The sequence below is a fragment of the Tupaia chinensis genome, unplaced genomic scaffold, assembly GCF_000334495.1.
Source record: "Tupaia chinensis unplaced genomic scaffold, TupChi_1.0 Scaffold143584_1, whole genome shotgun sequence".
Lineage (NCBI taxonomy): Eukaryota > Metazoa > Chordata > Mammalia > Scandentia > Tupaiidae > Tupaia > Tupaia belangeri.
Window position 1 is genome coordinate 9,280,459 of NW_006203430.1, and position 16,576 is coordinate 9,297,034.

The 16,576-nt window shown below is 46.4% G+C and overlaps 1 protein-coding gene across 7 annotated transcripts; it reads right to left on the minus strand.

The window, feature by feature from the left end:
- Nucleotides 1-2,655: 2,655 nt before the first annotated feature.
- Nucleotides 2,656-16,576, minus strand: CCNL2 (cyclin L2; the record flags this gene model as incomplete). Of its 7 annotated transcripts, none has more annotated exon segments than XM_014582347.2 (12): nt 2,656-2,974; nt 7,436-7,786; nt 7,961-8,053; nt 8,618-8,729; nt 9,285-9,426; nt 9,511-9,615; nt 9,823-9,922; nt 12,432-12,496; nt 13,977-14,097; nt 15,486-15,595; nt 15,868-15,942; nt 16,345-16,576. In XM_014582347.2, coding segments are annotated over 12 exon segments (1,561 nt in total), but the record flags the coding sequence as incomplete, so codon positions are not given.

Below are 16,576 nucleotides of genomic sequence, written 5' to 3' on the forward strand. Positions count from 1 at the left end.
CTCGGGGCTCATGCCCCGGCGTTCAGCTGCCTCTCCAGGGCCGGCGTGTGGCCTGTGGATCAGCAGGCTGAAGCGGAAAACAAGGTCTGAGAACTTGCAACTTGAGAAGATGATGGTTACCAGCCCTGCATTGCCTCAGGGAAGAACAGGAACTACTCTACCATTCTTGAAGTGAAGGTACTTAATGAGAATAGGACAGTGTGGAATGGGGTAAGTGAAGAGAAGAGGATAGAGAAAGATAGCAAGTGAGCAATAGAGAGACAGGACGTTAGTGAGAAACAGATAGGGTTTATTAACTGTTGATGATGACATGTATAGAAGTCTCAACTGGATTGGTCTGAGAAGTGTTTCATGACGGGCAAAGTATTTTTACAAGCAAAACGAGAAATAGCAATTGACTGTTTTATAAAAATAATTAGAATAATAAAGATAATGATTGGGGAAAACAGAAAAGATATGGAATGTTGAAGTGGGGAGATTAATGTCTCTGTACTGACTGACGTGCATGGCATTCCCTTTTGAAGAAACAATGTAATACACTGTAAAGTTATATGTAATCCAATGTAATATGAAGAAGATATGATGATAAAAAATAAAAAAAAAAGAGCCCACCAGTAGCAAGGATGGGATGGGGATCACTCCCAGGGCTAATGATCCCCATTCTGTCCTTGCTAATGGTGGATGAGCAAATGTTAAACATTTAGCACCACATGCAGTACACTATGCCTGAACCACAGGGTTTCTTGATGGCTGGGTATCTGGACACAAAGCAGACAGAAGCATTAGCTTCTGTATCCCTGCTGCAGGAAACCCCGAGGACTGACCATCTTGGTCCCTTCATTAGGCAGTTCGAATCCTGGCTCTAGAAGTCTAAACACACCAGGCAGGGCCAGTAGATGTAGTGGTTATGTCATTGGACTCTCACATGGCTTATTGCAGTTCAAGCCCTGGACCCGGTGGCTTGAAAATCAAGCAGGAGGAGAATGGAGAAGGGATTGCAACATGGCCATCCTCTGGGGCAGAAGGGGTGATTTCTCACTTTCCCTCTCACTATTTCTGTCTCCATCAAGTGAGCACACATGTCCTATGGCAAAAGCCTCTAAAACGACAACAAAAAAACACTGGTCACATGTGTGTACCTAAAATACAAGATAGAGAGTTGGAGAAAAAAAGATTGCGGCATGATCATGCCCCAATTGGGGGGTGGGGTGCTTTCTCCCTGTCAAACATACACACCCTCTGGCAGACAGACAGACAGACAGATGAAGGAATTGCCAATCCTATCACCATCCCCGGACAGAGGGCACTAGGGTGAACTCTTCCAGATGACCTGGGCATACGCACTCCTTACTGACTACATGGGTCTCATTAATGGTCGGTATGCCGTGTTGTGCTGGTGCATGTATTATGAGGTAAATGCCCCCCAGACCCCTCCCCCAGTACCTATTCACCCACTACAAGGGCCTGCTCACAAAGCTACAGGTTGAGGGAACCAGCAGTAGCGTAATGGCTATGTTGCTGGATTCCCACATAGTTGACCACGGTTCAGATCCTGGACCCGGTGGCTTAGAACTCAGGCCAGGCACGTGTGCGTGCGTGCCCAAGATCCCGAGAGGAGAATGGAGGAGAAGGGATTGTGGTGTGACCATACCCCCTGGGGGGTGATTTCTCACTGTCTCTATGTCTCTCTCTGTCTGTCTGGCGAGCACACGCGCCCTATAGCGAAAACTTCTCAAACAACAAAACAAAAAACAAAAAAACAAAAAAAAACCAAAGCTACAGGTTGACTGGGGAACCAAACCTGCTATCTTCTATATGGATCCAGCAATGCTTGAGCAGTGTGTCAACTACCTTGCCATCATGCTGGCCCTAATATGACTTTAATTCCTGTCTTAACTGTTTTCTTTTTTCCTTCCCTTCTCCCTTTCTTGAGCAGGTGGCTGTTCGCAAAGCTATCAAGAAAGGGCATGGACTAGGCAAGGGGAGTTCAGGGACACACAGAAGCATTGATTTCCCTTTCTTTGGTCCCATTCGAGTAAGTGGTCTCATCCCAAGTCCCCTCATCAGTTGCAAATTAGCCAGAGGCAGAGGGGAAGTGGCTGAGGTGGGTCAAGCCCTGCCTGGTCTTACCAATCCTAGATCTCCAGCCACCCAAAGTACAGGATCAATATTTGGGGATGCTATCCACCCTACACCAACATGGGACTGACTCTGACTGCTTCTGTTTGGGTTCAGCCCACAGGTCTTCCCAGGGCTGGAGTAATCCCGATCTCATCCTTGCTGCCAGTGGATGAGCACTGTCGACTCCCTACAGTACAGAGATTCTCAGGCAAGGATGGGGATACTGAGGAATCCTCCCTGCTCAGCAATCTGCACCTGGATCCAAGCTGGGAACTGACCTGCCCTGGATGCTCCACATCCCATGCTGCAAGTAAGTCCTTTGAGGGGAAGGAGGGTCATGTTGGGTGATGAGACCAGGGGACCCCTCCTGTCCCCCATCCTTTAGGGCAAGACTCAGGTTCCTGATCCCAGAGCTCAAGAGTGCTCCAAGCTGGGGGAGTGCAGTGTCTGCTCGGATTGCCCTGTGGGTAGGGTCCTTACACAGAAGCAGAGCTTGTCCTGGAAGCCCCCGCAGCCCCACCCTACTTACCAGCTCTGGAGTAGGTCTATGGCCAAGGTGAACCACGAGCACCTACTGACCCTCACAGGTCTAGAGAACTGGGCACATGGCTTCCCAGCCCAGTTGTGTCCAGCCAACTTTGGTCCATCTGCCTTGTCAAAGCCTGGCAGATGTGGCTCTGGTTCCATGTGCTGAGTCTCCATCACACCTGTTGTACCAGGTTCCTGGGTGGGAACTTTAGCACCAGTGCCAGGACCCAAGTCTCAGCAATGTCTGCAGACAGGTGTCTGGACACTTCATCAATGTGATGACCTCAAGGTGATCCCAGTTGTCCAGTTAGCTCCAGAATGGGCTCTGGAAAACAAGAGGGAAGATGTGCCTCGGCCCAGACAGCAGCTGGCTGGGCTGTGAGCGGCTGCCCTAGGGGAGAGGGGCAGGAAATTATGGTTTGCTCCCAGAGCTGCAGGGCTAGAAGGCTTGAGGACACTGTCACCTTCCAGGATGCTCCTGGCTATGTCCTCTAGGTCATGTCCCCTAGGCCTGAGTTTCTCTACCTCAGCAGTGCTGATATTTAGGGTGGGACAGTCACTTGAGGAACCAGTTGTCCTTTGCGCTGAGGGTGCTGAGCAGCATCCCCAACCTTCACCACCAAATGCCAGTAGCACCCCACCCTGAGCAGTGACAACCAAAAATGTCTCCAGACATTGCCAGATGCCCAAGAGGCAAGGGACATGCTTATCATGTATCTTGGTGAGACATGACTGAGCTCTGACCCCAACTCTTCCTGTAGCTGCTGCCCAAGAATCCCTCTGGGGTTTAGCCGTAGGAACACAAGCTACGTCACCCACCAGGCTCCCATACATCACCCACCAGGCTCCGATCAGCCTTGCCTTTCCGGCCTGTGTAATGAGAGGCAATGCATGCTGCCCCCAACACTACCTGCCTCTGGAAGTCACCTGCTTCTTTGCTCCCCTAGCTTGCCTTTTCGTTTCTACCTGGCCTTGCTCTTCTCAAGATCTCCAGTCAGTGTCCAAAGGGCTGATGAACCATCACTGCCTATAAGAGCCCAGGGCCAAGGGGATGGCTCTGACCTGTACATTATGTCTCCCAAGCCTGGGCACCCTTGGGTTGCCCATCACTTTCCTCCAGATTGAGTCTCAGGAGCTGAGACACACACAACATGGAATCTCACTCTGGCAGGCTACATCAAATACATGCAATTATCTGTCCCAACAATCTCTTAGAGCTGGGAGGATGGGTCTGGCAGGTCCCTGGTATAGGCAGAAAGGGGACCATCATCTCAAGGGACATAGCCAAGCCTGGCTCTCAGAACACCTCTAATATTGGTATTGACTTCAGTACTCCCTTGGAAAGACCCTCCACCTAGGACAGAGTGACCTGTGACATGCAGAATCCAAGGGGCTCTGTAGAATGTGCACTGGGAAAAGGCAAGCTCAGGCCTCACCACAGGGCTGGGCATCTGACTCCTTGGGCCTCTCTCTGCAGAGTCTGAAAGGCCTGAGATCCAGGGGCTTTTTGGGGGACGTACTGGAGGCAACCATCACATACCCAGCTATCTCTACTGGGGCCACCAGAGATCCCTTCATCCCACCTGCAGGCTGCACTAGGGTTGAGGGTCCAGCCTCTGGAAACTCACAATCTGCTTGGAGGCTCCACTTAGGGCCAGAGTTGAGAAGAAGCACTGGGGGCTATGGTCAGGGAAGGTGGAGGCACCCTTCCCCTTCCCCTCCTTTACTCTCCTCACCTCCTACCCACTTGTACCTGGCCTGCCCCTCCGTACTAAGGAGGCTGGACCCTACACAGGCCTGATAGACCAGCAAGCCCCTGGCTGGGCCCCAAGCCAGTTCTTCAAGTGCTCCAGTATTTTCCAAACTTGGCTCTCAAGCTCCTTTCCAGTTTGGGGAAAGGGGCGGGAGTGTTTTGTGGAGGCTTCCTCCCCATTCACACAGTGTTTTAAAGGTGAGGTGGGTCAGAGACTCCTAGCTAGGCAGGCACACGATGGGAAGTGTGGGCAGGCTGGCAGGAAGGCTCCAGCATCCAAATGGGGTATTTATCAGACCATCCTTTGCTGAGGACTCTGGAACTTGGAGCCCAAGGCCAATGGGTCACAGGCAGAGAACCACCCAGGTCTAGCCCCACTCCCTACATTCTGGGGATGCTGGACACTCCCCCTTCCCCCTAAGGGACTAGAGTGCAGTACTCCCTACTTGGCAGGTGGTGAGAGAACAAACAAACCACCACCTCAAGGGTAAGTTGAAGTCAGAGGGGAAGCAAGGGGCTGATAGAGGCGTGGGGAGGTCAGGTGGGCACAGGCAAGTGAGCCAGGGTCCAGAGGGACTGGGCAGTATTGGGCCTAGCTCCTCCTGGGGCCCTAGCATCAGGCAGTGCTGGTCCAGCACACACCACTTTTTTCTTTTTTTTTAAAGAATTATTTATTTTATTTAACTTTTTTTTTTTTTTTTTTTTTAATTTGATGAGAGAGAAGGTGAAAAAGCAAGTCACCAGGTACAGGACTCAGATCATAGTCGGCCATGTGGGAGTCCTATGCCCTCAACCACCATGCTACCTGCTGGCCCCGGGCACACACCATCTTATGTGATGGAGATTAGACCTCTTCCCTGGAAAGGGACAAGTGTGAGTGAGTCAAGCCCAAGTTTGCCCAGAACAGACATCACAACCCTTTCAGTTGCCCAGCTCAACCCCACTACTACAGGATCCTGTGTGCAGCATGGGCTGAGCTATCCCTTCCAGTCCTGGCTATTTCAGGTAGGGATGGACCATCAGCCTTTTTTTTTTCCTTTTTCCTTAGGTTTTTGCCATAGGACATATGTGTTGGGAGGATGAGGGAGAAAAGTGAGAAATCACCTCCCAGGGGGGTGGCTATGTCACATCCCTTCTCTTCCATTCTCGGGAATCTTGGCATGCACCTGGTGTGATTTTCAAGCCACCGGTTCCAGGACTAGAACCATGGCTGGCCTTCACCACACTACCTACTGGCCCCACTATCAGCCATTTGGACACTGACCAGAGACCTAGGAAGAGCAAGGTCAGAAAGAAACTGGAAAATCCAAGTATGTATGTATGTGTATCTCTTTCTCTCTTTCTTTCTCTCTCTAGGCAGGTGACCCCATAGTCAGACTATGGCCAACAAGCAGACACTTAAGGGCTGCACCACCTCTCAGTGCAAAGGGGCTGCAAGTTGCTCAAAGACCACAGTGGGTGTTCGCATCTCATGCACCTACTGCTGAGCCTGGAGGGAGCAGCTGAAGGAAGCCCAGGAACTTGAAGCTGCCTCTCATCTGGACACTAATGTCCCGAGCTGAGTAGCCTATGGCACTGGACCTGTTCTCTGAGGGGATCAGCACAAGGTCTGAGGGTCAGGAGCTGGACGTGGCTACACCCACACTGTAATGGTCAAGCAGAGGACAGGTGAAGCTAGGTGAACCCCCTGATCCACCCCTCAGTGGAGGACAGGGCTTTCTACCTGTCCTCCTAGAACAATCCCGAGTGGGTTGCTGACTATGTTAATGAAGCCTCAACCTGAAGTCAAGTACAGCTGCCCAATAGGCCCTGAATCCAGGCACTGATTAGAGGTGAGCCCCAGCAGGAGAGACAATTCTGGCTAATAATACTAGTAACTCATTTCCAGCTTCATAGTCACATGTGGGACATAGTAACACCCATCCAGGAAGAGTACACAGTCCCCAACCCTGTCCTCATCTGTCCACAACATACAGGGAAGGTCCCAGCTCTGAGAGGTGACCTTCTAAGGAGCTCCTGGCTGCCTCCTATGCAGGAAAAACAAACCCACTGGGATACAGACCAATGCCCCTCAGGTGCAAGGGCACTTCATTCTGTTTTCAATACTCCCCTTTCCAGCCTCCCAGGAAACAGCCTTACATCTTGATAGGTAGCTTGGCCCCATCTCAAGCCTCTAGCATAACAGCAGACACATAGGAACTCAATACAAAATCCAACACTTTAATGAGGGCAGGGAGCAGGGACACAACTCAGACATACTCCTAGAACGGGTAGGCTGGCTGTGCAAAGGCTGTACACTTGAACAGGCAAGCAGAATGACAACCTACAAATTCTTTAACGTTCCAAATGTCCTGAGTAGAGAGAATTGTGTTTATTCAACCCCATAAAATGCATATATAAGAAACTTCTCTATTTAGGAGCTGGTGTCCTGCACTCAGCATTGCACAGATAAAAATATACGACTTTCAACACAGACCTAAATACCTTCACATTTGAAATCAGGATTCTCTACACAAGTTTTAAGCTAACAGAATTCAAGTTCTGAGTTTTCATATACAGCTTTAACTTGCATTAAACACATGTTTATTTACAATGTGGACAGAGAATAAGGGGCTATTAAGGCCATTTTCTCATTGTGAAACACTGCAAAATATGTACATAAGTACAACCTAATATAGGCAAAGGTTCTAAATCATCTTTCTTGGCTTAACGTAATTGAGTATCGGGTTCAGGAGTGGAGACAGCTTGTCGATAGCACCAAGCCATACCAACAGGGAGGTGTGCATCTGCTTTTCCATCAAGCCACCTGCAAGGCTGCACTGTGCCCCAGGCTGGCCTGAGGGGGAACTTCACTGTCCCCTCAATTCCATTTCCAAATTCATCTCAAGGTCCAAAGTCAAAAACCATTCCTAAAAAGTCATGCCACAGGGTCACCGCACTGAGATGTGCATGACAGGGAGGGCTCAGAGCAGCCCTCTAGATGCCCTTCAGTAAAGCCTGAGGCTGGCCAGTCACTTGGAACCCCTGCCTCACCTCCGATGCCGGCTGTGCCCAGGGTGGTCCCGCTCATAGCGATGGCTTGGGCGCTCGTAGGATCTCGAACGCTCCCGTCGCTGATCTCTGTAGTAATGACTTTTCTTTTTGTACTTTCCAGAGTTATCTGCCCGCTCCCGTGACCGGCTTCGAGAACGAGATGAGCTCCGGCTCCGAGATTTGTGTGGTTTCTGGGTAGGGTATTTACAGTCCTTGGTCTTCCGGGAGCCCCTCACCTCAGAGCCTTTATAGGGGGCAGTGCGGTGTGCCTGCCTTGGTGGGGAGTCGCTACGGCTTCGAGAGCGGCTCTGTGACTTGGACGCACCAGATGTTGAGCCACTGTCACTTTTCCTGTGAGAAAGAACAGTGCCAGTAAAGGTGTAACTGCCTGTCCTAGCCAGGCATACATGCCCACAGGTAAAAAGGACTGTCCCCATGGGAGGCTATACCATCTCTTCCCATCCTGGGTAAAACACTTTACCCTGTACTAGATGTGAGCCCCACAGATGGCCCTGAGGCACATACCTCCTCTTAGGAGAAGTGGATCGCGATGGGGACCTGGAATAGCTCTGCTCTCGGCTCCTGCTCCGACTTCGACTCTCTCGCCCCTTTGGCAAGCTTCAAACAGAATCAGTGCAGAATTATTATTATTATTATTATTATTTTGGAGAGGTTTTTGCTATAGGGCACGTGCACTTGCCAGAAAGACAGAGACAGAGAGACAGAAAGTGAGAAATCTCCCCCCGGGGGGATGACCACGCAGCAATCCCTTCTCCTCCATTTTCCTCTCGGGATCTTGGGCACACACACCTGGCATGAGTTTAAGCCACCAGGTCCAGGACTCGAACCGTGGTTGACTACATGGGAGTCCAGCGACATAGCCATTACACTAACTGCTGGTCCCCCAGAATTATTTTTTTAGAGACTTAATTTATTTACTTTTATCTACTATCATTTTTTAACTTGCCAGATGGTATATACGCTCACCAGAGAGAAGCAGAGAAAGAAAGAGAAAAAAAGTGAGAAAGCAAGCTGCCAAGTCTGGGACTTGAACCACCATCGGCCATGTGAGAGTCCAACACCTTAGCCATCATGCCACCTGCTACCCCCCAGAGCACAATTATAGAGCTGACATCTCTCCAGCTGTCTTGGAGGGCCACATGTCAGCTCTGGGTGTCTTACCCGTTCACAGGGCTGTCCCCCTTTGCTTTCTTTGTGCTCTCCGTCTTCCTCTTGACATTCTTTACAGAGAGTGGGGAAGGCTTGTTTCCTTTACCTTCTTTAGGGGATTCTACTAGAAACAAGCATAATAAATTACAAACCAACCCTCAGAAAATTGCACCAATAAGAAGCAAGTTGGCAGAGCAAGATATGGTCAGTTCTATGGAATTAATGGGGATGCACTCTTCTAAGTTTCTGGTCCTGACTTGGGACTCAGAACCTAAAAGTTCAATTGAAAGATGCAGGAAGGGCTTTATCTAGCTCACTTTTACTCAGGGACTATGTAATGAACTTCATACTTAACTCAAAGGTATGACAATCTACTGCCCCAGATTATAAAACTTTACTCAATAACAACCTAAGTGGGTAGATAGGATAAACAAAAGCATTTCAGAAAGCCTGTCCAAACCTTTGCTAATGAAAACATAAAGACAAAGCTCTCTAGGGGCCCAAAGATCACCAATGGTTTGTTAGGAATTCCCATGCCTATGAAGCTCTCAGACAAGCTACAGACTCAATTCTAAGACAAATCTGAAGGGAAAGACCACACATCCCAAAATAACAGTTTAAGAGAATCACCAACCTTCATCCTTGTGAGGAACAGATTTCTGTACCCTAACACACTCACCCAGCTTGGGGGCAGGTGAGAACCCTGACGTGTTGTCTAGAACCTGTGCAGCCCCTGGCAGCAGGCCCCTGGCTTGTGCCTTTGCTTCTTCAATAGCATGCTTCCTCTTTTCCACCTCACTTTCTAAGTGTGTCAGATCAACCTACAAAAGCCAGAATTCATCTATTCAGAATTGGATGCTTCTGATCTAACACAAATGCATGTTACATGAAAAACATCAAAGAACCTTTTTTCGTGTATAAAGCTGCAGGATTTTTAAGCAGATTTCTTGAATTTCTTCTTCAGTTGCTCCAAACAAAAGAAACCAATGGGGACGATTGGGCAGAGGGATCTGTAAACACAAAAACCAACACTGTTATGCTTTTTTTTTTTTTAACAACTTCATGGCCTATAAGGCTCTTCAGACAATAAAAACCAGCTTGTTGGTCACGAACAAATTTGACACAGACAAGCATAATTTCAAGAATAATGCACAAAAGTTTACAGCAGGTTGGAAAAACAATCAGACCAGAATCTCCCATGGTGGCAATACACTGACCTCCAGTGTTCGAGCAGCAAGATAAATGCAGGCACAGGCAATACTCTCAGGCTGGAACCTCACAAAAACATCTGTGCGAAGGCTGTCATTCATGTAATTCCTGCAAAGTAAATACAGGAAGAACTGCAAATGCCTGCCAATGCTGGATATCCAACTGTGTTATCTAGATAGAGTCACTATTCCTTTAATAGTCTACTGCTAAGACTTAGAGCTAGATAGTCCTGTAAATCTCAAAAGGTAACAATGAAGGAACATTCTAGCTATTTTTTTTCTGAATACAAGACAGGAAGACAGAGAAATTATTGGGGACAAAAAAAAAAATAAAGCTGCTGAATGTCAAACAATACGTGTTGCTATGAAAGAGAACCAACTTTAACTTTACTTTTCCCCCTCAACTTTAGCCTGCTCTCATGCAAAGCACAATGCCTCAGAAAAACAATGTCTACTGTAGTGATTAAAATGTATTTGATTAAAGAACTCTAAATGCGCAAAATCCATAGTGCAGAGAAACATGCAAACTCAAATGAACTGGCTGAGCAGGAAGCCTGTGAGGTGGTTGTGAGACAAGCTGTTTGTCCTCTTGCATTCCTTCTCCTGGAAGAGCGCTCCCAGCCTGGTCTGGCCCTTTTCTGGATGACTGAGCAGCAGCTTCCATGAGGGAGTCCACTCGGAAAAGGGGAAAACACCCTCGGGTACAATTCAGGTGCATGGGAACATCATGCAGACGAAGGCTCAAGACCCAAAGGGAAGTCCTCTTCTCAGGTTTATCAAAGAATCGTTTCCAAATTGTCATTTCAATAAGGAGTCTTAAAATGAACATTCATAAAATCAGACAAAAGCAACAATATACTAAAAGTTCATCACAGTACATTTTTTAAAACTATACTTTAGAAGGTATAAAAATACAAAAATTACATTTTTTTAAAAAGGTAAAAGGTTTAAAAACTAATTGCATTTTAAACATTTTCTGTTATGTTTCCCTAAGATTTAGTAAACTAAAATCAGACCTTATACTAGCTTTATATTGTGATAACAAAGGATTAATTACATGTAAACAAGTAAATAGGTTATACATTTACTGCTCTTACTATCCCTCCAAAATAGCAAGTCTTGGAATAAGGCTGCACCCACAAGTAAGGTAAATCAGCTATAATCTGACTAATAACCCATGGTCCCCACCCTCCCTTATCTTTGCCATAAATAAGCCCTGGAGAAGGCAACATATAAAGCCACCCAGAGGTTTCTAAGTGATAAATTCTACAGATGCCTCCTGGAGGGACCAGGCTCTGGAAACTCTTACTCCAGGCATCAAGAGGGAACCTGTATGTTGACAGTATAGTCATATGTCCTGGAGCAAGTGACAGCACAACACTGATACATATAACCAGCAATAACTTTTTGTTTCTAATAAGAAAGCATTTAAGTAATTATAATATTAATCTATTAACTTTTAAGTCCTAAAAACAAAGTTCTCAAAATACATATTTAAATTTACTGCTATACTTTAAATAAGTTACAAAATTTAAATAGTGTCCCTGAAATAATTTAAAGATGCACACCTTGTAACGTTTCACACAGAGCTGCTAAAAAAGCAACTTTTGTATTTATAGAAATAACATAATCCCATACCGACAGTCTGAATTCCCAGTAGCCAATTTGTCCCTTCGATCCTTATAGCCTTCCATAGCTTTTTTTTAGAAAAGAGAAAGGTTCTGCATCTTTATTGTACAATTACAGCATTTATAAAGAGACAAAATTCAAGTCAAGACAGTTATCAACTCTAATCAATACAATTACCAAGCACAACAGAGGATTAACAAGAAGCACAATCGTCAGAGAACCACAAGCAGCAGTTGGCCAGGACTATACTATCGTACGCATACCACCAGTCTAGAGCCAGCCTTCGGTGGAGAGCCTGCACTGGATTGGCTGAAGACGGCCGCTGTCCCTGCACCAAAGCACTTGGACAGCAGAGGAGAAGTCTTAGTCACTTACCCTCAGAGGCTACCCTTTGATTGAAAGAGTACAGAAAAGAAAAGTCAAAATAGGTTCTCTGTTAAACACATCATAGCACCAGACAATTCAGTCAGCAAAAATATGACCCTTACAGACTTAACTCCAAGGAGAAAAAATTCACCAAAACACCCCATATTACTAAATTGTTACTTCAGGCTTAATTTCTGACATATACATTATTTAAAGCAGTACAGAATTATGACAAAACCTTATCCCACCCCCTTTTCTCCCACAGTATGCAATTTCATAGGAGACCACTAAGTCTATAATAGCACTTGTAGCCTCTGATTTCCCTGGGGAAAGATCCCACCATGCCTAGTCAACAGCCCCCAGAGGGAAGCCCTCTGCTATCTCAAAGGGTAGGGGAGAGGCAAAGGGAATCCAGGGCCAGGAGGAGGGTATGGGCCACCTACCGTTAGGCCAGTGCCTGACATTTTGGGAGGCTGGTTGAAATTTACAAAAACACTGGGCACTTGGATACCTCCAGCCCACAAACAAGTTATGGGATTGACTACCCACTGCCCAAGTGCCTCAAACCAACACATTCCTGCACTGCCCTTGCTGGTGTCATAAAACAAGGAAGGTCAACTCACCATGAAGTCTGGACCAGGTGTTGGTTACGCTCACACTCTAACACCTGAAGGTACATAACGATTATCTGGAAGATACGGGTCAGGCAGTTATTATCAAGAACCTGGAGAGCTCAGAAGTCAGATCTTGTGGGTGTCCATGCAGCAAATAGCCTCATGCTAGATCCCAGAAGTGCCTGGGAACATATCCAGCAACCATATCCACTGGTCACACATCTAGCAGACAGCTCAGCTGGAGGGGGAGCTTTTGTTGATATGCTTGCTACCTGTTTTTACAACTAGGTAACATGCATGTATGTGAAGACCAAGCTGCAACCCATGGAATGGAAAAACTTTTGTTTCCCATGTGACTAATTTTCATTGTCTTTGACACTTTTCCCACCAGTGAAATTAGCCTGCCCTAAACATCTCAATATCCCATCTTATACAAAAAATACTTTTGAAAATGAAAAAATGCACTTAAGTCTGTGATGGCTAATTTATCAAAACTATAAATGCAAGAAAGTCAAAAAAGAAAGAAAGAAGATACAAGAAATTCCACCAATAAAAGGGGGATGAAACCAAAGATGCAAACAATAATCTTTTTTTTTTAAAGGTTTTTGCCGCAGGGTGCATGTGCTCACCAGAGAGTGAGCGGGAAAGTGAAAAATCACCCCCAGGGGGATGGCCACATGGCAATCCCTTCTCCTCCATTCTCCTCTTGGGATTTTGGGAATGCATGCACATGGGCCTGGCATGATTTTCAAGCCATCAGGTCCAGACCTGAACTGTAGCAAGCCATGTGGGAGGTCCAGTGCCTTAGCCATTATATCACCTGCTGGCCCAACAATAATCATTTTAGACAAGCTTAGCCCTTTGTAAAAAAGGCTTATAATTCTTTCAATGCCACCATAAAAGAAAGTAAGCCTATTACTAAAGCAACTTTAAAAAATTAGCTGTTGAGGAAAAAAAATGTATACTATCAGATTCCATTTTCTCAAGTTCATCACTATTTTTCAAAGTACCAACTAAAATTCCATTTCTAAAACTCTTAAAACTATGTCATTATGGGGCCAGCAGGTTGTGTAGTGGTTAAGGGCACTGGACTCCCACATGGCTGACCGCCGTTCAAGTTCCAGACCTGATGGCTTGCTTTCTCAGTTTCTTTCTCTCACCCTTACTTTGTTCCTCTCTGGTCAAGTTAAAATGAAGATAAATAAAATAATTCTTTTTAAAAAAGTCACTAAAACAGATTAATAGGCTAATAGTAAAGAATTACAAGAGGTCTTCAAGAAGTTCATGAAAAATATGTACTGTAAAAAAAGCTATGCATGGATTTCAAAATTTTATGTGCCAAAAAATCTCATGCTTTAATTCTACTTTTCCGTGAATTTCTGAAGGTCCCGCCAATTCCATATTTTGAAATTATAGGTAAAAAACTAGAAAATCGAGTTAGGAATGCATTCGATCCTCTTCAGAACCTTCAACTACAGCTGAGAGTGGACGGTGGAAGACACAGCTACAACAGTGACTAAGGTGGGCTCACAGGCTAGCCGGTCTCATACCCACCTTGTGAGGATGCTTCACGTGGACACAGAAACCCAGCTCTTTGAGAACTCGTCTTTCCGCCTTTATAATCTGATTCTTTAGATTAATATAATCTTGATCCAATAGTAAAGGCACAGGCTTCCTATAAAAACAAAGCACACCATCTACATAAGAATCAAACAAAACCAACCTCTTTCAAATCCCTAATAATCTCTCATTGGTGATTTTCTAATATACTGGGTTGTCAAAAAAGTCACGACACATTTTTTGCATAGGAAAAAAATACATCATCATTTTTCAGACAACCCAATACATATACAATATAGACATTTTTAATGGATTGTTTTATTTTACTTTATTACTTTCTTTTTTTGACCAGAGAGAGAAAGCGAGAAAGTGAGAAAAAAAGTCACCAGGTCCAGGACTTGAACCGTGGTCAACCATGTGGGATTCCAACATCCCTAACCACTATGTCACCAGTCAGCCTCAGCAATACAGACATTTTTATGAGCTTACTTCCTTTAACTAACTAAATTACAAAATACATTTCAAACCCCAGTGCCAACCTACTTATCCTTCTTAATATTCTACACCCCTCCTTATAAACAGCTCTTTAAACAACACATAAACAAACACCAACTGATCAGGAACAGCAGGTGGTGTGGTGGTTAAGGCACTGGATACTCCCACATGGCTGACCAGGTTCAAGTCCTGAATCTGCTGGCTTGCTTTCTCGCTTCCTCTCTCTCTGCGTCCGTCTGTTTCTCTCTGGTCAAATTAAAAAAATAAAATGAATGAAAAAAAAAAAAAAAAAAAAACCACCAACTGATCATGGCAGAGGGTCTCAGAATCTGACTGCACAAGTTCTAATGGCAATTAGGCTCAAGATTCAAGTGTATGTGCTTTAGGTTAAATGGAATCTAAGCAACAAATGAAAATACAGTATCTGGAATCAGATGACGCAGTTTTCCAAACAACTTCCGTTAACTTTAGGAACTTAAAGTCTGGACTAGGGTTTAGGGCAGTAGTCCTCAACTGGGCAATTCTGATATCAAAGAGCCATGAAGCAATGTCTAGAGAGGTTTCTGATGGGCACAACTGAGGAATGGCACTACTATCATCTGATGAGTAGAGACCAGGGATGCCGCTAAATATCCTACAAAGCACAGGACAATCCCTCACAATAAAGTATTATCCAGTCTCATATGTCCATAGTGCTGAGGTTCAGAATCTCTACTCGAGAACATTCAGGAGCATGTAGAAAACAAGAGATGATATGGCTGTAAACTGTGATGTTGGCAAGTTAGGGAACCAACACCAGCAAGATGCCCTCCTTACTGTGGTCCCTTCACTCACTAAAAAGGATCTGCTGTATGTCCTCTGGGCAGGCCTTATTCTGTGCACTTGGGACTGTAACAGTGAACATCATACAGACTAAAAACCTCATATCCCGAATTTTATTTACAACAATGTTAGTATAACTTAGTAACCATCGAGACAGGGCTATGACAGCTCTGATAAGAGACTCACTTTTTCTCTCTCAGGTGTCGAAGGCGATGAAACACATTGATGACATCCCGTATTCGTCTTGGGGCCTCTTCTATTTTGGATGCCAGGTGAACACAAGCCATTGACACATGCTAAAATGTAAGCATTGCGACACACAGATGTTTGTTCCAATGCTGGTAGCCTCCAAAGGCTTAACGCCTAGTAAGAGCAAAGGGTAGGTGCACCCAGAGGAAAAGGCCTCCTCAAGAAATGGGAGCTCTGCTCCACAGGGGGCTTGCCAAACCCTCAAGTACAGGACTTACAGAAGGCAGGTACTTACTCCTCTGGACAGCTGGGGAAAACAATGAACCCCAGTTTCCACCCAAAATATTTCCCTAGGAATGAAACAGGAGGACGCCCTTACCTCCATGGAATGCTTCACAAAGGACTTGGTATAAAAGAACCGCTGGAACAACACCTGCCCGGTTGCCATGGCCACCTAGAGAAGGAAAAAGTTTCCATCCCCTTTAAATCTCAGGATTCCAGGCCTTCTCAGTCACAGGGTTACACAGGACTCCCACACAGAACAAAAACCCAAAATGCTTTCCGTGCCCACAAAAGCCCTTCATATTTGCTGCCTCCAGGCCCTGCTCACTGGTCTGTGAAGAGGCCAGTTCCGGCCGACAGGACGAGAACCAGAATCGAAAGTTCGGGTGGGCCTAGGGACAAGGATGGCGTTGAACACCAGGACGGGATGAGATTAGAGTGAAGGCAGGGACAAGGACAAGGACAAACGGGGTGGGCGCGGGACCTTCCACACCACCAACAAAGGGCCCGGTCACTTTGCCAGGCGCCAGCCTGGCGGTTACCTCGGCTCCGGGCTCGCGGCCGCACCCTTTCCCTGCGGCAGGCGGAGCAGGATGCCCGCCGCCTGTATGAGTTCACAGCCTACCACGCGGAGGTCGGTCTCCGTGTCGGTGTCAAGGCCGCTCGACATGGACGGCGTGAACCGCAGCTTATCGTCAGGCAGGAGGCAGTTCTCCAAAGTGATGAGCACCCCAGAGTACAGCCTGTCCCCGATTAGCACCCCCTGAGACCCAGGGGCTGTGACCCCTGAGCCGGCGGCGCCGGCC